Source organism: Cricetulus griseus, chromosome 3 (assembly GCF_003668045.3).
Source record: "Cricetulus griseus strain 17A/GY chromosome 3, alternate assembly CriGri-PICRH-1.0, whole genome shotgun sequence".
Classification (NCBI taxonomy): Eukaryota; Metazoa; Chordata; class Mammalia; order Rodentia; family Cricetidae; genus Cricetulus; species Cricetulus griseus.
Genome location: NC_048596.1, coordinates 21,303,927 through 21,328,551, shown reverse-complemented (window position 1 = coordinate 21,328,551; position 24,625 = coordinate 21,303,927). Strand labels below are relative to the sequence as shown.

At 45.7% G+C, this 24,625-nt stretch overlaps 1 protein-coding gene across 1 annotated transcript in view; it reads right to left on the bottom strand.

The window, feature by feature from the left end:
* The window catches only part of Pdlim1 (PDZ and LIM domain 1), a 44,777-nt gene extending 34,095 nt beyond the window's left edge, over positions 1-10,682 (bottom strand). Inside the window, exon 1 of the mRNA XM_027407402.2 lies at positions 10,470-10,682. Within this exon, the coding sequence (XP_027263203.1) occupies positions 10,470-10,565 (96 nt within the window). The 5' untranslated portion in view covers positions 10,566-10,682. The remainder of the gene's footprint in view (positions 1-10,469) is intronic.
* Between the last annotated feature and the right edge of the window lie 13,943 nt (positions 10,683-24,625).

Below are 24,625 nucleotides of genomic sequence, written 5' to 3'. Positions count from 1 at the left end.
GCTTGTGACAAGAGAAGGAAGAAAAATAAGAGTTTCACTCTGAACAATACATTAATTGTTGCCTTACTATAGACTCCAGTGTTTCAATCAAGCATTTGTCAGCTGTTTATATGTTCTGAGGCCTTCTCCCCTCCCCTTTGGAGGAAAATAAAAGTTCTCTATTCAAATAATTTTCTAACTTTCCCTTTGGCTAGGACTACAGGTCAATTTCCTCAGTGTTACAGAACACTACTCACTTTGGAGCTGGCTACTAAACCTGGGATCCCGCTCACCACTAGCTCAGAACTGTATTTGCAGGGATGTGGCACTGGCTTTCCACCCCTTAGCTACCAGATACCCTGAAAGGAGGGGGTAAAATATACACAGAGCCCCCACTCCATCTCACATCAACACAGAATGATCCAGAAATACTCATGCATTCATTCACTTTATTTTGTCCTGAGGGCCAAACTCAGGGCCTCTGGCATGTTAAGCATACATTCTTACTATTAGGCCACACCCTCAGCCCCCAATCTCTGCGTTTAACATCTCCTAGCAAAGCCAATTGATGTTCACTAGGTTTGGAAACTTTAAGGGGGATGTTGACTGTTTCTTCTCCCAAGACTTCCTTCCTGAATGAAGTTAAATTACTACATAGACAATAAACACTTAAACCTAAAAGCCCAGTTCCTCAAGAAACAACCTGAAGGACTTACACTCCTGCACATAGGAGGTCCTCTGAAGACACTTCAATTAGAATTTCTCTCACACTAAAACAGAAGCTAAGAAGGAAAAAAGGGAGGAAAGGAAGGAGGGAAGGGGAGGGGGGAAGAGAAAGAAGGAGGAACAAAAGGAGGGAGGGAGAGGAAAGAGAGGAAAAAGATCTCTATCAATGTTGGTCAACCTCTGAGAAGGAACTGAAGTCAAATATTATACAAGGCATGTCAGCCCAGATGTCTAACACACTCAACATGGTTCCCATTTTGCCCTGGCCAGAAAACTCACAGCTAAAGTCAGTGTGCAATTACAGAAACCAACTTATTTAACATTCCTGGAACACTGCTGTTTCCGCTTCTACGTTCCAAGTATTTCATTAAATCTTAAATGTGTTCTTGTGCTTTAAATATCACAAATGCATGTTTTCGGTGTTGTAAATTGCCTTAAACCCATCGGAACAAAGTGACAAAGTAAGCATAAATAAGATGCATCCCCGGACTAACAAAACATGAAATTCAAGCACCATTGCAATGGCGTGTAGACCTAACAGCCATGTCAGGGTTTTTAGGTATAAATTTGACAGTCTAAACTGGGGTTGGAGCAACACAGAAGCAGCCTGCCTGCCACATTTCAATGCTGAATATGAACTCCTCCCTCGGGTTCTCTTGGCTTGCAGTTTGTGGGTCCAGGCTGTCACCCAGACCCTGAAGCCACATCAAAGCCGCAAACACTGCATGAGGATACACAGGTTGGCCTGAAACAACACGACTTCAGAATGTTCTTGGTTAGTCTATAACCACTTTCTCCAGGAAATGAGGCAATTAAGTAGGCTGGGTGCTTGTAGATGAGCTGTGCCCTAACCCAACTTCCCTTTATGCACAGTGCAAAATAAAGTTGTCAGTCTGCCCGGGGGGAAGTTCAGACAGACTCACTGCTTTCTTGGTCTGGGCAATCCCCATTCGGAAGACAGGAAGGTAAAAGGAGCCGGCAGTAAAGAGAGTACCTTAGTTCCTCTATAAGCGACGTCAATTCTCAAGCATCCAAAAGCCTATAATGACTGTGCATGCTTTCTTTCAAACAGTCCTAACCACTGCCACCCATAACCAAAACCTGACATTCACTTTTGCAGACTGTGTTCTGGCTGTTTCTGTTCCTTCACTGATCAGATAAAGTTGACAACAATATCCATCCCATTAGGTTGTTGGAAAGGTGTGCTTAAAGGGTTCAAAACAGTATCAGGGCTGGAGAGGTGGCCTGTGGATTAAGAGTGGATACTGGTCTTGCAGAAGACCAGAACATGGCTCCCAGCACTCATGTTAGACAGCTCACAACTACCAGGATCTGACACACTCGCTTCTGGACTCTGTAGATACCTGCACTCACCCATACTGATACCCCCACCATACACACATATGGACACATAATTAAAATGAATCTTTGGAGGTGAAGAGATGGCTCAGTGGTTAATAGCACTGGGTTCCCTTCCAGAGGACCGGGGTTCAAGTCCCAGCAACCACATAGCAGCTCACAACCATCTGTAACTCCAGTTGCAGGGGCTCCAGGGGCTCCAGACACACACGGTGCACAGATATATATGCAGGCAAAACGCCATACACATAAAATAATAAAATCATTTTTGAAAGGAAAAAAATTTTAGTTACTAAAAAAAATGTAGCTACCGTTTAACAGTGTGTGGTATCCTGATGCTTGCTATGGGTTATCCAGAGCACTAGCTCCTTTCATATGCCACCCACCTTCACAATGACCTTCGGAGGTAAGTACTATTACTCCCACTCCTCAAACAGCTGCTGAGTTTTCAGGGGCTGATCTGCCTGCCCCCACCACCCCCGGACATACAAGTAAAACCTGGGCAAGACAGGGTTTGAACCTACATACAACAGAAGCCAAAGAATGCCATTTCCCAAGGATACTGAGCTGTCTTTAATTCTTCACTTGTTCTAACAAAATTATGACAGAAAATACAGAACAATGACGTCTACATGACCCACCACGATACAGCAATTAACTCTGAAAATGTAACTTCCATGAAAACCAGGCTGCAACACTTTATAACCAGACATTAACAGTTTTGCCTCCGAGAAGTACAGCAGCTAGAAAGGCATTTTTCTTTTTCTTTTTCTTTTTCTTTTCCTTTCTTTTTCTTTTGACCTTTGCCTTCCCACACTTTGACCTTCTGCTTTGAGGGATTTGGGATTGTTTCCTCACTTTTCTTCAGACGGAATCTCACACACCTCGGGCTACACTGGAACTTACTGTGTAGCTCAAGGGTTTTGAACTTAAATCTTGCCTCAGCCTCCTGAGCCTCCATGCATGCCTGGCTTCTTGGTCATTTATGACAATCACATGTAAACTTATTAAGTATCACGTACACACAGACAAGAACACAAACTGTCACCAAAATGCCTAGTGAATTCTCTCCCCAAGAAAGATGTACCGATGGACGTAGCAAGCCATAAAGAAACTGAACATGGATTTTCAAACCTCATTTGTCACAAACCTTTTGGCAAAGATTGGTCCCAATTCTGACATCTAAGACTCTAAGTTAATTTTGAACCTTTACCTGTGGAGACATCTTGCCAGTCTTGTGGGGTTTTATGGCATGTGATTCAACCAGAATTTACCTACACATTATTGTTGGTAGTAGTCATCTGAATTATTTAAAATTTAGGACTAATGGGGCAAGAGGGAGGCTGAGTGGTTAAGAGCACTTGCTGCTCTTGCACAGGACCCAAACTCAGTTCAACACCCTTTTCTGAACTCAATGGGTACCAGGCATTGGTATGTTGTACATACGTACATGCAGGCAAAACCCTCATACATATAACATAAAAAAAATAAGTAAATCTAAAATGTTTTTTAATTCGAGGCTATTGAAAAATTTGCCACAGGGAAGTTCTCAAACATGACTCTTGATGCTCAAAGTGGAGCCATTTCTATTAATTATCCAGCTAGAACTGTTAGCTTTAGAAGTATGAGCACTTCTAGAATACTTTTGATAATGCAAATCATCTCTGCATCCTGTGCATTTAGGCATCTGTATCTTACATAGTCATACCTATGGCCTTACTAGCTGAGCTTATAGAGCTAATTGATTTGATACGGCATCTATAAAATGACACTTGGAAGCACTGTTCAGAAGCTGGTCTCTGACGAGGTCAGTGTGCTGTTTTCCGTGCACATGGCAGTTAGTACCAAGGACGGAATTCGACGTACGCAAAGATCTTGTGACGGATCATTGTCCACTTCTTCCACCATGAAGCTAAAAACAGTATAGCAACCATAAAGGTGCTAGAGCCATACAGAAATTACTAACACTTTTGTCTCATGCCTTAGTCACTGTTACACTGCTGTGGGGAGACAGCATGACCAAGACAACTCTTATCAGAGAAAGCATTTAATTGAGGGCTTGCTTACGGTTTCAGAGGTGTAGTCCAGCATGGTAGCATGCATTGCTGGAGCAGTACTGATAGCTATATCCTAATCCGAAAAGCAGAGCAAGAGAAACAGAGACACTGGGCACCTGCACAAGCTTTTGAAATTTCCAAGTCCATCCACAGAGACCTGTTCTCCAACAAGACCTCACCTCTAATCCTTCTTAAATAGTGCCACTCCCTGGTGACTAAGCATTTAAATACACAGGTCTATGGGGGCCATTCTTATTCAAACCACCACATAGGTGTACTGAATTTTGAACTTGGCCCAACTGACAGAAGAACTGAAGAAGCATCTGGTCATGGTCATTTGCCATAAACTGTCCCCAGATGCTCTGTGAGCACCTAAACAAGCCTTTCTCTAACCAGCCCTTAACTCCTCCGCTCTTCCATTCTTGGTGCCCATAAGGGTTTAGGACCCCAGGACTAATAAAACCTCTCCCAAGTGAGGCTATGGCTTCAGGCCTTTCACAAGGGTCAAGGAGGGGCCCTGCTCCTTCCCGGGACACTCTGATCTAAACGGGTATCCCAGTCAATCCTCACAGATGCAAGTGGCTGTCAGGTAAGAAGCCCAAGAGGGTCGTACTCTTCACACTGATGCTTAGCCAGCACTAGGTTTTCCTGGAGTTCTGCACTGAATAACACTGTTGCAATGCAATATTCATTGTCATGGCTTATCAGGAAGCGGAATGGTGACTAAAGCTACCTGGCCAGCAGCCTGCTGAACAATACACTCTGGTACTGTATTCACTTTGGTCATGGGTTTAGATTGTATGGAAGAGAGTGATGTAAGCGCATAATTAGCAAATCATAATTTATTAGTGGTTATTAAAATATTTGACTTTAAGAGAACAAGCCTTGGAGCTAGCTGATCCAATAGTCACTCACTATTGTATGCCATAGGCAAGCAATATTTCCATACTTCAATGTCCTTATCTGTAAAATGAGGGTCTCCAATGTACCTACCTCACAAGGTATTCATTAAATACTTCCAGCAGTAACTTTCAAGGCCTACTACATATGTTTTAAGTACTCTGATTACTGCAAGTAGATAAAATAAATATTTCTCATATGAATCTCTTCTGTGTCTATAATAGGTGTGCTTGTTTTTATTTCTGTTTGTTGTTGTTGTTGTTGTTGTTGTTGTTTTGGTTTGTTGAGACAGGGTTTCTCTGTGCAGCTTTGGAGCCTATCCTGGCACTCGCTCTGGAGACCAGGCTGGCCTCTAACTCACAGAGATCCGCCTGCCTCTGCCTCCTGAGTGCTGGGATTAAAGGCGTGCGACACCAAGCCCAGCAACAGATATGCTTTTCTGATTAGCAATACATGTCCATCTGAAAATATTCCTGAATTTATAGTACATTTTCTTAATCAACTTAGAACTGAAGGCACAAGTAATGCTATGAGAGATGCTAGGCTCTGTTACTCAAAGGGTACAAATACAACTTATTTGCTTGTTAGAAATAACTTTTTAACTTATATTCCCACCCACTTGATGTGTGTGCTGGTGTCCCAGGAGGCCAGAAGAGTGTGTCCCCCTGGAGCTGGAGTTATAGGCAATTGTGAAACACACAGCATGGGTACTGGGAACTGAAAGCTGGTCCTCTCAAACAGTCACAAGCACTCTTAACCACTAGGTTATTTATCATTTATCATCTTATTTATCATCTTATTTATCTCTACAAAGAAGGAAAATGACTTCCACAGGGTCACAGGGTCATCTACTGAGCTGCCTAGGGCAAGAGCTCTGCTTGAATCCTGACACTGAACACGGGACCAAGTCCCATCTTTTCAGCTTCTCCAACTTCAGTTTTTTCCCCCTAAGATCCATTAGAAATAAACCATGCTTTAAAAAGTTAATTTTATAACATAAGCACTTTTGTCCATTTGTAACCAATCACTCTGTTACAAGGAAGTTAAGAAGCAGTTGAGCCAATTTTTTTAAACATGTAAATGAAAACAAATTACCTAACCTGCCGGCACTTGGACTTCCCCATCTACACTAAGTAAGATACCAGCCTTGCTGTCTTCCACAGAACATTAGCAAGTCATGGCCTGGAGGAAAGTAGGCAGCTTGGGAGTCAGCTTTAGCCGGCACAGACACAACAGCCACTGGGTGCCTTTTCCAGACCTGATCAGCCCAGGAGAGTACCACCCACAATGCAACATCTGAAAGCCATTGTCCCTGCTTCATTCATTGTCCAGCTTGGAGCCGGAGAGTTAGCACCGTAATTAAGAGCATTTGCTGCTCTAGCAGAGGACCTGGGCTTGAATCCCAGCACCCAATGGCAACTCATAATCACCAGTAACTCCAGTTCTAAGGGATCCAACACCCTCGTCTGACAATTACACAGGCACATGCATAGTTCACATACATACATGTAGGCAAAACATCTATACAATAAAATAATAAATAAATCTAAAAACTTTAAAAAGCAACCAGAACCTGTTTTTAAAAAGAAAATTAACCTCCGTGGCCAGTATCCTAGAGGTTTGGGAAGGGAGGCCCAAGCTTCCGCTTCAGGTCATTCTCTTGGGTCCATCTGCCTCCCTTCTCCCAGCTCAGCCTTGATCAGCCGGAGCGGCTAACTCTTCTGAAGTGATTTACTGTGCAGGATGCATGCATGCATGCATGCAGCTCGGGTCCTTTATGCACACAGGGCAGTTTTAGATCTGTCTTCCTTTTTATAACCTGACTGATGAGCCCTGCTTTTCCAACCTTTATGACACGATGTAGAACTCTACTTGAATCTGGAAATAACCCTCTTGAAAATCAGAAAGACCTCTGGCTACAGAGTAACCATTATTAAGCACCCCCTCGGGGTCCTTGGGCAAGGGCACAAACACTTAGTATAAAACCACAGGCTCTTAGCAAAGGGTTCCCCAGGACTCAAGGGGCAAATAAGTGGCAACTCCAACTAAGAGCATCCCCTTATCGCTGGCTCCGCCTCTTCCTGTCTTTTTTTTAGTTGTCAGCACAGCCCAGCAGCAAGTGATTTCAGCATGGGCGTGGACTTCTCTGAAGGTTTCCCTTGAAAGCTACTAGAGGAAATGTGAAATTACATAGAGGAGGCCACACACACACACACACACACACACACACACACACACACACACCGGGGAGGGGGGGCTACACTGTTGAAACAAGAACCAACAGAAAAACATTTCAGAGAGCAGTTAAACACTACATGACAGCAGGGAGTCAAAGGTGAGTCTTAAATGAGATTCTAGATAGAAAAGACTAGTTTATATCCATTTATTGTTAGAAATTTGGGCTGTGATATTTAAGTTTCTCACAAAAACAGATGAAAGCACAAAGGAGTAGTAGAAGGTGCACACACACACACACACACACACACACACACACACACACACACACAATGCATATAAAATACCCTATATAAGTATGTTTAAAAACAGGGCAAATTCAGCATCTAGTGTTTAGAATGCCTAGTCTGTAAAACTATGAGGAAAAGCACAGAGTAATTACTGGCTGTCAGGACAGGGTTATATCACCAAGCTTCTATGCACCACCAACATTGTATATCCTGGTCAGGGTGCAGCTCTACAGGTGTTCATTTCATAGTCAGGGAAAATACGCCTAGAAAAAAAAAAAAAAAAAAAAAAAGAGTATCTCCTGTGCACATACTATGGAGTTCTACTAGGCTTCATCACTTTAACAAAAGACTGGGGCCAACACCAGAATAATCCACGCAAGAGAAAACAAACATGGTTATTTAAATAAGAGGCACTCCTCTCCCTGCCTAATTTTATGGTTTGCTTTGGTGTGGAGCCTGCAAGTCTACTTACACAAAAAAAACGTACTTGCAAACTGTATCTGCCCAGGATAATAAATGTGGCACACAGCAGCCAGAAGGTGGGCAGAGCTCTTACCAATGCTCGCTCCTCACCATTATGCTCTGTTTACAGAGCACTAGACATTCTTCAACTGGTAGCCAAGGGCTGCTGTTACCCCACTGCAGTGATTAAAAAAATAAATAAACTCTGGGTGCTTACCTTAGGTACCGCTTGGACAAGAACTAGACTCCAGACCAATGCCAGATCCCAGACCACCCATGACACATTCTCTTAATGACAATCACTTTCTCAGTCCCAAGAGGTGAACAGAGGCAGTGATAAGGTGAAGAGGCAAGTAAATTATAGCCAGTATCACAATGACAATGTCTCTGAGTCATTTTCACTTTTCAATTAAAACACTTGCCAAAGGCATAATGAAGATTAGCTTCCCTCTAGAGCTGTATCCTGTCAGGTCTGAGGAGTTTGCATTTGGCATGTGCTCATTCACCATGAGTGTGGAGTATGGACTAGGGATGTAGCTCAGTTGGTAGGGTGCTTGCCTAGCATGCATGACGTCTGGGTTCAATCCCCTGCGCTATGTGCCACACATCCCAGCACTCAGAAGGTGGGAGGCAGGAAGATCAGAAGTTCTTGTCGACATACAGAGTTCAAAATCACCCTGAGATACAACATGAGAGTCTATTTCAAAATAAAAAGGAGTAAAATTAATTAATGCATGAAGGTCCAAAGCAATGGATTCGGTGTGTTTTCCAGTCCATGCCAGCTTCATTTCTACACTGTGCCGGATGGACCATTGTGCTATTTTCCCAGTGGTGTTAGAAGCAGCCAAATGACAAGCCAAGACTACCCTTCCAACAGACTGCCACTGTATCCTCCCCTGCTTAAAAAGAAGGTTTCTTGGAAATGGAGAGGACTGACAGGTTAATTATAGACACAAAGAGCGGGAACAACTGGCCTATGAGGTAACCAACTCTAAATGTGCAGAGGCAGTGCCCTCCATAGGGAAGCATTTGCATTCTGTCTGCAAGGACACACTAGGAACAGTCAGGTGCAGTCCTGGGCCAGGCTTAGTCTAACAGGTCAGGTTGGCTAAGACACAGTTCCCGTACTTGAGAAGTTTGACTGGAGGGTGGGAAAGCATCTCATATCTCCAATAACAAAGAAATCTCTGGACGATGACATGGTCAAGGGGAAAACCAGGCTGCCTGCTCATTTGGAGTAGGATAGTCAAAGAGCTGGTTGCTGAGCCAGGCCCACCTGTAAGAAAGCCTGAGCTGCAGGCCCTGCGGCTGGCAGAAAGGCCAAGGGGAGCCAGGAGTGCTTCTGCAACTCCCATCCATCTCCTTCAGGGGCTGGAAGCATGGCCTTACGTCAAGAGGACCCATTAGGATCTTTAGCTTCTACTTCCATCCCAGAATCCCTCTAAGAAAAGAGGGGTATTTCCAAAACTGGGGAACCAAGTTTAAGGTCAGCTTCAGCAAGCAAACGTACCAAAGAATAGAATGTGGTCCCTCTAGACCAAGCATTGCTGAAGTTTCCCCCTCTCTCCTTAATCAGAAGATATTTAGTAAGACACACACACACACACACACACACACACACACACACACACACACACACACCCATTCTATCTGAAGGAGCAAAAAACGTTGACTATCACTGGGAAATAGACCTTGTTTGGCCCAGATCACATACCCAAAGTGTGGACCTTCAAATGCTGAGCCCTAGTCTCACAGGGGGTTACATTTCATTTATGGATCACAAGTCTAGCAGTCTGTGATGGGCCACCAGCCCTCCCGGAGATGAGGCCCAGCTAAGAGGTTTTCAGTCATCGCCACCACACACAGGGTTGGAACTACTCTTCCAGGAGGAAATGAACTTATCACAGATAACCTGGAGGACAGAAAGGTGATCTAAGCACCTGAGGCAGAGCGAGTCTACTGAAGGTTTATCTGGGGTTACTTCCCAACTCCGCTGTTTCCTGTGAAAGGCTTTACAGAGCTGAGAGCCAGCAGCTATGGGGTCAGACCTTCAGAGTGTAAAGTAGTTGTTTCAGTTCTTAGCTAAAAGAATCCCACTCGCCTTCCAGGGAACTCCTCTGTACTCCCATTCACCTTCCAGGACTTTCTGCTGCTTCCAATCAGCGCTCCCCAGCTCTTCCACTGTGAAGAACAGGGCGTGCTAACTCCCAGCGCGCGGGGTCTGCGGAGCTCCAAGTCTACACGCCCGGGCACAAAGAGCGTCTGCGTGCCATGCCACGCTTCCGGGGCGCAGAAAGAAAACTGTCTTTGGCCTTGGCGCGGCAAGCAAGGAGCCCGCTTGCCCCGGAGCGAAGTGGCGGGGAAGGGACAGCGGATGGCACAGAGCGCTCAGAGCACAGCGCACCTTGATGTGCCCCGCCGCGGTCGCCGCGGGCTCCAACCTCCCCGACTCCCCTCCGGGCGCAGCGCCGCCACCCTACCGAAGCGCCCGGTTCCCACGCGCGTCCCAGGACACTCTTACCCGGGAAATGGCGAGAGGTTGCTCGAAGTCCTTGCCGCCTACGAGGCGGAAACCCCAGGGTCCCGGGCCCTGAAGGACAATTTGCTGGGTGGTCATCGCTAGGCACAATCAGAGGGGACAGACGGGCCAGGCACGGAACAGCAGGGCGCGCAGAGCTCCCAGAGCAGCTGTCGGAGAAAGAGCGCGCCGCGCGGGTTGGGAGCTCCTGGAGCGGGCGGGGACGCGAGCGAGGGCGGGGACAGATCCGCCCTCAACCGTGTCGCTGCAGCCCCGCCCGGTCTCAGCCTCCACTCCCAACGCGTTCACAGTACCTCGCCAGACTCAGGTCGCCCGGTCGGGCTCTGCGGCTCCGCCCAGCACCCCCGCACCTCCTCCCGCGTCGCCTCCGCGCTACCCACAGCCGCTCTGCGGCTCCCAGCCGGGTGTGCGGGCTGGGTGAGACCTGAACCGTGTCCCTACTCACGGTGGGTCCTACAAACCCACGCAGTGTGCTTTGCAAAAAGCCGAAAAGGGCTGAGTGAAGTCACAGCCGTTTTCACTTTTGCTTTTTGGACATTATAGGGAAGTGTAAGAGGTACCTTCAACGATCTCTCGTGACGCTATGAGAAGGCTCTCTAGTCTCATTTTACAGATGAAGTAATTGAGGCTACCGGACGATAAAAGACACCCCTAAGGCTACACAGCAATTAGGGGCTGCTACAGAATCACTTCCCAGGCTCCTTGTGCTACCCTGGAAGTCTTCCAAATGCTAATAAGTCTATAACGGGGAAGGGGGTTATAATTAGGCTCCAGGACTTTCCTAGAAACCTTTCCTCCCGGCTAGAGTTGGAAACGGAGGCAGGTTCTGATCTTCCCAACAGCTCAGTCCTGATGTGCTGGATGGACCAATGCCTGGAACGCTTCCTAACCCTTTCTGCTGTGAACTACCCCAGAAGCACGTTCCAACCTTAGCCACACAGGCCTCCTACTCAGAGCCTTGCCACCACCAGGCCTTCATCGAGAATACCCTTTTCCTTCAGACATGCCAAGGCTTTTTTTCGTACAGATACCATCTTCTTACTAAGATCGTTTCTGAGAGCCATTTAAACATCCTCTCTAAAACGCCTGTCTTCCCCTGCCTTAACCTTCTTCCTGTCACTATCCAGTCTACAGTTTACTTATCTGTTTGTCCCACCCACATTCCTAAGCACTAGTTTCAAGACTGGAAATGTTTTTGTTTTTTGTTTTGTTTTTTTTTTTCTGGCAAGCTGCTAGTCGCTGTGTTCTCAGGCTAGAACCACCACTTGATAGATTAGCCAACTCCAAGACCACTGACTCCCTCTGGACACCACAGTTCTTCTCGGTCCCATTCATTCTGGAAGCTGGACCCAGGTTGAATGAATCTGTAAAATGAACAGCTCCTGTGTCCTTGCCATTCTGGCCAACCTTCTGTGGCGCTCTGTATACAGATTTACACATGAAAGGATCATCTGGCCTCTCTCCCAGCACGAAGGCCTGTGTCCGGGAATGATTAGTTCATTCTTAGTAATCAACTTCATCCCGGTTTTCTAGATCAGATCTCCTCAAACTTTTTCCATTTTCAACTCCTTTTCACCCAGAACAAATTTACCTCAAGTATATAGGTATGTATAATAGGTATACACGCCAAACAATTACTGAAAAAGTCTGTTTATTTTATATTAGGGCAATGACTCTGTCAGTAGTGTTGGACTTCAGTGTGTGAGAACCTGAGTTTGATCCCCAGAATTCATGTGAAAGGCTGAGCTCAGTGACGACAGTCTGAAATCCCAGCCACTGCAGGATGGATGGGGGAGATGGGATCCTGGAGCCCCGGGTCTGCTTGGTGAAGTTCTAGGCCAATGAAAACCCCTGCTCAGACAAAAGGTGGAAGGTGTAACATGAATAATAATAAATGACCCAGAGACTGCTTGCTACTGGGGTTCAAACTTCAAGCTGAAGAACAGAAAAGCAAAGCAGAGGGTCACTAGCTCTTACCACTAACTTCAGGCTGAGTGGGCTGATCCTGCTGCCTCTCAGCATGGCTGGAGAATGAATGCCCCCTACCGAATACTGAAGACCCTGCCTCTATCTTTTATAGCCCTCTAGTGCTGGAATTAAAGGCAAGTGATCTGTTACTCTTTTCAACTGGTTCAATCTCATGTATCCCTGGGTGTCCTTGAGCTCAGAGAGATCGGTCTACCTCTTCTTACTCCTGAGTCCTAGGATTAAAGGTATGTACCACCACCTCCTAGCTTTTGGCTGCTGGGATTAAAGATGTGTGCCTGGCTCCTATGGCTTATAGCTGACTTTGCTTTCTGAATCCTCAGGCAAGCTCTAATAAATCATAAATAATATCTCACCACAGGAAGATGATGAATGACACCAAGGTTGTACTCTGACCCCTACTTGTACGTTCATACATGTGAATACATACTGTACCCACACATATGTATCCACACACAGGAACATACACAAAACCTTTTAAAGCTATTCTTTGGTATACACATAATTTTACTAGTTGTTTATGACAAAAAATTTTACCTGCTACCTATGGGGTAATGTTCTTGTTTATTTTTACATAAAGAATTAAATCCTGGCTGAATTCTTAATATGATAGGACATAGGGTAACTTCATCATTTTCTAGAATTGATCAATATTTTGATTTTATAATTGTCAGTGCCTAGAATGCCACTTTGCATCATGGCATTGTACAAAATGATAGGAATGTGTGTCTTGGGACACTTAAGAAATTGTTGGGAATTCTGTCCTAATCCCAAACTAACATTAATTGTACAATTTCTTATGCAACTCAAGTCAGCCACTCAAACAGCAATTTATTATGATTTTTACAGGTATTTGTGTGTGTGTGTGTGTGTGTGTGTGTGTGTGTGTGTGTGTGTGTGTGATCATACATATAACATAACACAGCATGTCTGTGGAGGTCATAGGACAATTTATAGGAGTCAGTTCTCTTCTTCCCCCTTGTAGATTTGGGGGTTCAAACCCAGTTGCCAGGTGTGGTGAAAAAAGCCTAACTCTACCCAATGGATCAATCTTCCTGGCCCTTGGTTTTTAGAGACAAGGTGTCACGTTTACACAAAGGCTAGCCTGGAACTTAGATTACAGACATAAGCCACCATGCCTGGCTCTGTATAACCATGCTTATAGGTAAGAGTAACTTCATTCAATACTCAATATAAAAAAAAAAAAAACAGGAAGGCACAAGGCTTTATGTCTCTGCATAATTTGGTAGCATCCGCAAAGGTCATCTATTTAGCAGTCTTGAATATTTTGTGTCTTAGTGAGAGAAAGTTGAAAGGCCACAGCTCCTGTGCTCCCCAAGGGCAGGGCCTGCCCCTTAGCCCCTTAGTCATCACCCCACCCCCACCCCCGTTTCCTGCTAGTGTGAATCTGTGGCATAGTGGGTGTCAATACGTTTTTACTGCACACAGCTTTGTTTGTATGCAGATATAGATATCTGAGGGCTGTCCCCTTTGCTTTGTTATTAAATGTCCTCAGCTGTTATCTGGGTCCACAGAACAAAAGACACACACAATGTCAATGTTTTCAGCCTCTCAGGGCACTGATTCCAAAGGCATGACTTAAAAGAAGAAAAGTTCTACTTACACGACAAAAAGCTCCAACCAACAAATAACAAAAGTGAGACTAAGTGTATTATGACCATGTGAAGAAATAGTGTGCAACATGAAAATGATAGAGCACTTACCCAACGCGCAGGAGAGCTTATGTTCACCCCCCCCCCCCAGAGTTCAAAATATGTGAAACGAATGGAACAAAATGGTTTGTATACCATGATTTTTAAAAGTATATATAGCTGGGGGCGGGGGGTGGGAGGGGGAGACGCGAGAAAATTCAAAAGATGACTTTGCACCGGGGAGACTTTTTAAAGCTAGTTTCCAGTAGTGGTGATGCAGTCTTCAGGATCAGCCAAGTGGTTTCAGCTCCTAGGACGCAGAAGAAATGCTAGTCTTCCTCGGGATGTGGCCTTGCTATCTGATCTCCCGTCCCTTCCTAATGGGCCAGCGCTGAGCAAAAGGCACACATTCAGAAAACAGAGCTGGCTCTAAAACTTGAGCCTTATCTTAGAAGCCATTACTTGTTTATCCACAATTAACAGTTCCTTCAGACGGTAGGTAGCCTGACTCCTGCCCCATACAACGGCCTCAAACAACCTCCGAACTTCAACCGCCTTGTTATTATAATGCATTCCATAGAGTTTGTTGTCCTAAACACCCTTCAACAAACATCTGGGTATCGGGAAAAGAGGAGACTGCAGGAGGAATGGAATGAGGGGGAAGAGGAGGGCCGAGAGGCAGGGCCCCAGGAGGAGGGAGTACAGTGGATCGCCCCACCCTTAAGCTTTCCAAAGCAGATTGGGCAGCCAGCAGAGGCTGTCCAGATTCTGCGTCTGGCCTCTGCTGAGCTGGCCACGCCCACGCCCGGAGTGGGACAGCGCTGAGTCAAAAGTCACTGTAAAGACCGAGGGTGTGGAGGGTTGGGCTTGGCTCTGGTCAACGCGTAGTCTCTAACTCTCCACAAGTTCTGGAATGAGAAAAGATCACATTAATATTGGTCAGTCAGGGACACGGTGGTACAAACCTGTGATCCCAGCTGGTGAAGGCAGGAAGATCAGAAATTCAAAACCAGCCTCAGATACATAATTCTAGGCTAGCCTATGCTATATCAGACCCTGTCTCAAAAATTAAGCTAAAAGAAACCACACAGTAAACAACAAAAGCACATTTTTCATATCTTGTGGAAGTATTTCTGTGGCTGCAGACAAATAACGCACATATTGTGGAATATTCTTTGAAGTTGTGTTACATTCATTTGTGCTATAGAATATTTGTTTAACAATGCAAAGATGTGTTGAATTCTTTATGTTGTATTTGTTTACCTCTATGAAGCTGTGTTACTTTGCCTGCCTAAAACACCTGATGGCTAATAAAGCAAGAATAAGCCTCTGTGTATTTTTTGGGGAGCTGGGTGGCAGTTCCCCCCTCCCCAAAAGAGTAAAGACCAAAGAGAAAAGACTAAAAAAGAAGACAACTGAATATACATACATCCTTCTCATCTGGAGGAGCTCCAGAGTCTAAATGTGAGACTCTATCAAACACAGAGTCACACATTGGCAGCCTCTCCAAGGAAAGAAAGATGCTTGGGGTCAGGGCTTCCTATCAGGCTGTATGTTGTCCAGTTCTCAGTAGTAAGAGTCCTCATTTAGTAAACAGTGTCCTTGGGCTAAAGCAAGGGCTGGGTACTTTGCATATGCTAATGTACCAAGGGTAGAGCCCAGGGAATCCAGATGCAGAGGAGCTATAGAGTAGGGGAAAGGTTATTCAGCGTTCCCAGGGTCCCAGAAAACCCCAGGAGCCCTCTTGTCACAAAGGGGAAAATGACCAGATCTTCCTGTTCCATGGGCAGGAACACAACAGGGGCTGTTGAACTCATGAACCCACAGCTGCTCCCAGGAGATCAAGCCAGACAGAAAATTCAGCATAGACAGGGGAGGGCCACACCTCTAAGTTGAGGAACTTTGGCTTTTGAAGGCTGCTGGGGTAGGGAAGTGTCCCCTGATAGCTTGTCTGTGTCCCAGCACTCAGGAAGCAGACACAGGTGTATCTCTGTGAGCTGGATGCCTGCCTGATAAACAGAGCTGGTTCTAGAACAGTCAGGGCTATACAAAGAAACCCTGTCTCAAAGCATGGGATGGGAGAGAGGGCTCAGTGGTTAAGATCAGCTGTTGCTCTTCCAGAGGGGTTTGATTCCCATAACCCACAGGGCAGCTCACAACAATCTGTAACTCCAGTCCCAGGAAATCCAACACCCTCCTCTGGCCTCTGTCAACACTAGACATACGCAGCACACATGCAAGCAAAACGTTAAAATAAAAATAAATCTAAAGTTAGGAAAATCTTAATCTCTTAAAGTATGAGCAAAAGCAAAAGGTCATTCTAGGCAACAGACAGAATAAGCAAGGTTCTAAGAGGACTACAAGGGTTTTCTCAAATAACATTGTTGGAGCAGGCTAGACATTTTGGTAGGAGGGCTCCAAACGCCAGTGGGAACACATAATGGCTTTCCTTTATTCCTGTCTCATTCCACCCATCCACTCTGCAAATCCATTCTTCTCAGCCAAATCCATTTCCTTTCAGTGTTGGCTCTGCCGCTGGCCTGGTCTGGCCATAGCTGATACTGAAGCTGACTATTTATAGTTTGAGGACTGATAGGGAACACTAGGGCAGTTTCCATGAGGTCAGGGCTCCTAGAGGGTGGTTTCCTCTCTGCTGTGACCTACCTACTCTCCGTGGGTCCACCTTTTTTCTGTTACTTTCAAAACTCCGCTCCTTTGTGACTGGCCACTCCTAGGGTAGCATCAGCACTGCTGTGCAGTGACATTTGAGCAAAGGCCAGCTGGCAATGACAATAGGACTCCACATACTGAGGCCTATTTTCCTCAGACAAACCACATCCCAGGAAGGAGAGAAGGCTCAGTCACTGCTATTGAGCAATGTGCCCTTAGGTCGTCTATTCTAACCCCCAGTCCTAGCCACTTAACCTATACCTTTAACTCTTACCCACTGGCTATGTGAATTTATGAAGCCCAAAGGTAAGAAGAGAGGACTCATACAGAGGTCTGGAGATAAAGAAGACAGAAAAAACTTATAGTGGGGTAAGGACTGTGAAGATAGCTACAATCTTGGCTAACCCTTAGCTCCCTGAGAACATGGTATAAAGACAATTGTGCCATGGCCATGCATGGTGGCATAGGTTTGTGATTCCAACACTTGGACTGTGGAGGCAAAAGGATTAGGAGTTAAAGGCCAGCCTGGGGTACATGAGAGCTTGAAAAGAAAAAAAAAAGAGGAGAAGCGGGTTACTTTCTAGGCTTTTTCTTTTTATGTTTCAGTCAATAGCTATTTACTGAACAATTCTCATCTTTTTATTTGTTTGTTTTAATGCATTCTGGGTATCAAACCAAAACAAGAGTAGGAATGACTATGTTCTTTAAAACAGCAATGTCATAATAAAGAACTATTAAGATTAAATAGAGCAACTGAGCTATGGTGGTGCACCCCTTTTAATCCCAGCACTCGGGAGACAGACACCGGTGGATCTCTGTGAGTTCAAGGCCAGCCTGATCTAGAATGCAAGTTTCAAAATTGCCAAAGATACACATAGAGAAACCCTGTCTCAAAAAACAAAACAAAATAGCAACAAAAAATGTAGAAAAAGATTGAAGAGAGTAGAGACAACCCACATGTGATAGCCAATGCTAAGCTCAGTCCTGTACTGGAAGTGAAAACTGCTGTCCAGGATGTTATTGTATCCATTGACAAAATCTGGCATCTAGTAGATTAAAAGGTATCATATTAATTTGTTGGTTGATTTAGGACTGTGATTATGAAAAAAATATTCCTAAGCCTTAGGAAACACACACACACACACACACACACACACACACACATATTCCTTTGCCAGTGAACTTGTAATAGTGGCCACACCCTGTGGGTGTGGTTCGGTGTAGACGTGATTCCTAGGGACGTGACCCCTGCAAGGTAGAGGAGTGGCAGGCACACTTTCTCTCTTGGGTGGTGGAGAGCATCTGAAGGGTTACGGCTGGTGGTTATTTACTCTTATCTGTGTAACTTGTTCCCCAATAAAACACCTATTTATCATTTATCTTGGGTCTGGTGAACTCATTATTACCCCGTCTTTAAAGCTATGTATATGTGAGTTTATGTGTTGAGTTGGGGGTGGAGACAAAGAAAAACTGAGGCAAGTAGATAAAGCATTTACAGTAGCTCGAGGGTTAAGCTTAGTTGTCCACTGGATTTGGAATCCGTAGGAGACACACCTCTCTCTAAAGAAGTCTGAGGAGGAAAAAATCTACCTTGAATGGGGGCTCCATGGGCTAGGGTCTGGGGTTCTATAGAGGGGGGAGGGAGAGGAAGAAGCCAGCCAAGCACCAGAATTCATTCCCTTTCTGCTTCCTGACAAGCCCCGGTGTGACCAGCCCCTCACAGCTGGGGCTGCCATGCCTTCCCCACGACCACAGGCTGCCTTCCTCTGAACTGTGAGTCAAAACAAACTGTCCTCCTTCAGTCACCTTTGCCAGGCATCTAGGGACAGCACTGAGAAAAATAGCATGCAAATAGTGAGCCTAGGGAAGAACACACAGGGTTATTTTCTTCTTGCAACTTTTCTGTAATCTTGGATTTATTTACAATTTTTTAAAAAGAAAAGCTATGTTACAACCAATGGTGTGTTCCATAGAGAAAAATATAGCAGGGCTGCCAATGTCACAAGAGTGACAAGAAAAGCCATCTCCAGCAGACTGATTTGAGTGAAGGCCTGTGGCAAGGCGGGTGAGGACTCTACCTAGCATCTGGAGAGAGAGGGAGCACTCCAGGTGAAACAACATTGAGTTAAAGGAGAGAACAAGATTGGCCTGGTAACCAGCAAGGAGGCCAAGGGGCATGTGGTAGTTTGAATGTAACTGGCCGCCTTAATCCCATAATCTCATAGGATGTGGCACTATTAGGAGGTGTGGCTTTGTTGGAGTGGGTGTGGCCTTATTGGAAGAAGTGTGTCACTGTGGGGGTGGGCTTGGAGGTTTCACATACTCAGGTTACCACCCAGTCTGAAGCTGACTTCCTGTTGCCTGCAAGGTATAGGACTCTTGGCTATGTCTCCAGCACCATGCCTGCCTGCATGCTGACATGCTCTCTGCCATGATGGACTGGACCTCTGAAATTGTACTCGAGCCACCACAGTCACTGGTTTCTCTTCTAAGAGTTACCATGGTCATGGTGTCTCTTCACAACAATGAAAACCCTAATTAAGTCAGGGCTGGGACTGAGTAAGGAAAAAAGTAGAGGGAGCTGAAGTCAGAGAGATCATAGCCCAGGTGGACAAATCCGGAGGACAAATCTGAGAGCCACAGAGAAAGACGGATGCCCTGAGGGCTTTATATAGAGGATTAATAAAATGGGATGTGTTCTCTACAGTCTGATTACTGAATGGAAAACAGAGGGAGGGGCTCAGGTAGTTCAGTTAATAAAGTGATTGACTTTTAAGCATGAAGACCCGAGGTCAATCCCCAGAATCCTTGTGACAAAGCCAGGGACAGTGGCACACCCTTGTAATCCCAGGTCTGGACAGAGTCAGGAAGATCCTTGGCTCACTCAAGCCCAACCTACTCCTCTAAGAGACCATGTCTCAAAAATCAAGGGAGATAGCTCCTGAGGAACAACACCTGAGGTGGTCTTGGCTTTCATACATAAGCACACACATGTGTACCTGCACACACACACACACACACACACACACACACACACACACACACACACACACACATAAAAGCAAAAGCAAAGAAAATGGATGGATGAGAAGGCAAGACACCAAAACCAGTAAGCTGTTAGAGCAGTGGTTCTCAACCTGGAAGTCGAACAACCCTTTGACAGGGTTTGCCTAAAACCATTTGAAAACATAGATATTACATCATGATTCATAACTGTAGCAAAAGAACAGTTAGAAGTAGCAATGGAAGCAATTTTATGGTGGGGGACAGGGTCACCACAACATGAGGAACTGTAATAAATGGCCATAGCATTAGGAAGGGCGAGAGGCCATCCTTAGCTTGGACTAGGACAGGGGCAGAGGCATCTGAATAGAGCCTAGATTCTGCCTGTATTTTAGAGCACTTGCTGGTGGATAGGAGGTAAGGCACAGGAGGCTCATCAACAATGACTCAGAGTCTTGGCCTGAACAGCAGCTACAGGACCAACTGTCATTCACTGAAAGGGTAGGGGGTGGATGCGAGAGATGCAGCTTTTGAGAATGTATATTCTTAGGGGAATTCAGTTGCAGAGATATTGAAGTCTCAGGCACTCATTAAACACTTGAGTTGAGATATGGAGCAAGCCGTTATAGGTAGGAGTTTGGACTCCAAGGGAGAGGCCTGGGCAAGGGACCAGCATATAGGGCAGGGAAATTAAAAGACCAGAGATAAGAAGGGTTCCAGGGAAAAGAGAAAGACTACAGACAGTGGGTGTGGGAAATGAGGTACAGCTAACAAAGGAGGCTGAGAAGGAACCAAAGAAGTAGAGTAAGGCCCAAGAGAGGGCTTCATGGAAGTCAGTGAAACACATGTGTGGATGAGGAAGGAACCATGGTGTTCTCAGTGCTGCCCAAAGACAGATGTAATCATGAGACCTAATGCTATGGCAGTCACTGGGGTCTTGAATAGAATCCTGGCTGCACAGGGTTCAAGAGGGAGTGAGAAGGAAGAATTGTAGCTAGCAAGCGTAGACTGTTCTTTGGAGGTTTTCTGTAAAAGGAATGGAGAAAATGAGAATGAGGTAATAGGTAACAAGTATTTTTTGTTTTGTTTTGTTTCCCCTTTAAGGGAAAAGGGGCCCAGCCACCTCTGCAGGGTCATGCAAGGTCACTCTAATTGTCTAGGGGCCACTTCATTGTTCCTAAGCAAACAGGGCACTGTTGTTACTCTTCTCTCTCTCTGGCCTGACCTTGTGCTGGGTTGACCCTTAATGCCCCTGTGTTGGAGCTTAACTTCCTGTCTATCAAATGTCTTAATGCAACTTTCTTGAAAGCTCTATTCTATCTCCCCAGAGTCCTTTTTCCTTGTCTCATCTGTCCTTTTTACCCTTTAATTTCCTAGATGTCCTTTTTAGTTCAGTATCTACTGTGAACCTGCCCTCTCTCCCTCCCTCCTCCCCCTCCCCTCCCCCTCCCCTCCCCACCACTCAACCCATGGCTCCATCCTTAACTCTTTTTTTTCTTTTTGGTTTTTTGAGACAAGGTTTCTCTGTGGCTTTGGAGGCTATCCTGGAACTAGCTCTTGTAGATCAGGCTGGTCTCAAACTCACAGAGATCTGCCTGCCTCTGTCTCCCGAGTGCTGGGATTAAAGGCGTGTGCCACCAACACCCGGCCCATCCTTAAATCTTTAACAGTTTCTTCTTGATACCTGGGAAACTCTCAAACAGTACTCAAACTCACTGGGCTGTAAGCAGACCCCCCAGGCTGAAGGTGAGGAGGGCACCTCTCTGAATTTTATGTTGGAAGCATTTTAATCACAGGATAGTTCAGAGGGTGCATTCAGTTGAAGCAGGGCGTAAGTGCTTACAGAGACCAAGGAGCAAACCAAAGGAAATTCGAAAGGACTGACAGGTGCCATATTGGCTGATTGGCAGGAATTCTGTTTCAAAATCCTTAACTTCACCTTAGGCTTTGATCACCACAACTCTGTTTCTAGAGATTTAGAGAAATGTAGCCAGCCATTCAGGAACTAACCCAATGTCAAAAGGTATTTGTTGGGGAATATTCTTTTAAGGTATGTGACTTTTGTTTATGCTGCATTTGTTTAACTCCGTGAAGGTGTCTTACTGTGCCTGTCTAAAACACCCGGTGGTCCTAATAAAGAGCTGAACGGCCAGTAGCAAGGCAAGAGCAAGTATAGTCGGGCTAGCAGGCAGAGAATATAAATAGAAGGAGAAATGAGAAATAGAGGGCAAGAGAACAAGGAGAGGAGGACATCAGAGGCCAGTCACCCAGCCACCCAGCCACCCAGCCACCCAGCCAGCCATGGAATAAGAAGGAAAGTAAGATAATACAGAAATAAGAAAGATAAAAGCCCAGAGCTAAAAGGTAGATGGGATAATTTAAGATAAGAAAATCTGGCTAGAAACAAGCCAAGCTAAGGCTGGGCACTCAGGTATTTATCACAGTTTCCTATAATTACAAAATCCTGGAAAAACAGCAAATGTCACTAATAGAGAATTATTAAATATATCATGGCCCATTTATTCCAAGGACTATTAGCCATCATCATCCTGGTGACACAGAGATCAGTGATTGAATAGTGTCAAAAAGGAATTTATGTCATACTTGGTAAGTAAAAAAAGCCCACCATTTTTTACAATTTTGTTTGGTTTGGTTTTGTGACAGTCTCCTGTGGCCCAGGCTGGTGTTGAACTCCTAATCCTCCTGTTTCCACCCTCTACATGCTGGGATTAGAGGCCAGTGCTACCACCCTTGGTTTATTTTATTATTTTATTTTATTCAGTGTTTCAGTCTATAGCCTAGAATGGCCAGGACCTCACTATGTGGCCCAAGCTGGTCTTGAACTTGTGACAATCCTCTGCTTTATAGATTATGGGCCTGGGCTGTATTGCTTAATTTAGAAAGTACAAACAAGTAATTTGTCAAGGAGTACAGTTCAAACAAAGGGATTAGATAGAGTTGCCCAGGCAACCGATGGAGGGAGGGGATCCCAAGCCTCTCACATTGTTTACCTCCAGGAAGCAACTTCTTGGCAGCTAAGAACAAGCTCAGGATTGCTTCTAGCCAGAGAGATGCTGCGGAGGACTTCTGGAAATCATTTTTCTTCCTTAAGCGGGGGAAGCACACAAAGAAAAACTGTATGTCCCATGTTGCATCCTGCTTCATCTTCTAGATGTCAGTATACCAGATGTGATGTTTAGAATTATCATGGCAACCAGATTGCCATCATGAGAGAATGGCCAAAGGAATCAGAAATATTAGCAGGAGCCCTGTCATCTGTGAGGTAATGATACCCATCAGGGTTATACAAGATGTCATTTGTTGGGTCACTTGTTACTGGTTACTACAGCTAATGCCATTTTTAAAAACATAGTTCTTTATTGATTCTTTGGGAATTTTATATCACAAAACTGAATCCCTCTCATCTCCAAGCCCTCCACATCTTGCCCTTGAAGGGACCAGCTCCCCGTTTTGGCAGCCATGACAGTCTAACACCTGCTTACCATGACCTTGCCTTGGTCGTTAGGAAGTCAGATGCCTGCCTCGTGGCAAGGAACCAATCAGAAGTTAGCTGATGGTGCTATGCTTTATGGACAAGTGCATAGCAATGACCACAGAGCATAGCAATCGCCCTGGGAGGGCCTATGGGCCATAACAACCAGTTGACCAATCAACACATGGCAAGCCTGGAGGCACACCAATCCTGAGCCTGTGTGTACCCCTAGACCCTCCCCTTATGCTGCCCTATAAGATCTCTATGCTGTGGCTTTGCGGCGTCTTTCCTAGCCATCCGCCATGGTGGATGGATGAAAGGCCCGAGCTAACTTGGGGTTAGCTTGTTAAACAACTACAATAAAGCCTCGTGCTGTTTGCATCAAGCTTTTGCCTCCACCTGGTGATTGGGGTTGCCAAGATCCTGGGCAGAGATCCTGGGGGCCTGAGCCTCTAGGGGTGTTTCACCCTCACTGCTGCAGCATGCCCCCCACAAAATTAATTAAAAACCAACCAAACAAACAAAAACTACCTTGCTCCCTCCTCCTTCTAACACCTCTTATTCATCCTAGTGGCATCAGGAGCTGCACTGTGTCACACAGTGTACCCCTTTTGTCCAAACAGACCCACCAGCAAAATGTTCATTGCAATGAGTCATTGGTCTGGTTCAAGGCCTCTGGTACACCATCATCACTGGACCCTCACTGAAACTCATCTGAGATATCCTGCTGTGGGCTTGAGTCACAGAGATCCCACAGTTTTCATTCTGCAAGACTGGTCCCTTCACAAACTCCAGCAGGTCATAGATGGGGTAGATGTTGGGGTGAACCAACCTACCCAAGGCCCAGGATGTGGGTCAGGGCAGTAGCTGAACTGGGACCGCCCCTCAGGTGAGGGGTGGAGCCAGCTGTCCTAGCCCCACGCCATCAGGGCCAGTTCTCCCACAGCCATGGTGAGGGATGAAGCCTTCTCTCCCAAGAGGGACTGGGAAGCAGTTCTTCTGCTGCAGTGTCCAGCAAGGGGCAGGGCCAGGGGCAGCTCAGCATGGCCCTTGAATTCCAACATTCACAGTTTCTATCACCCCATATGGTAACATGGGCCATCATCACAGACCCCAGCTGCAACAGGAGCATGGACAAGACATGCCCTTTGCAGCAGCTCCAGCACAGACACCACCATGGCCCCAGTGGCATCACAGGCCACCCAATCAGTGTGGCCTCAGCAGCAGCAAGGCCCTCAGACACCAACATGGTCTCCAGTGACTATATAGACCCTGGGCATCTGCTCAGCCCCTGGTGACAAAAGAAGCCGTGGACATAAAGCTAGACCCTGGCT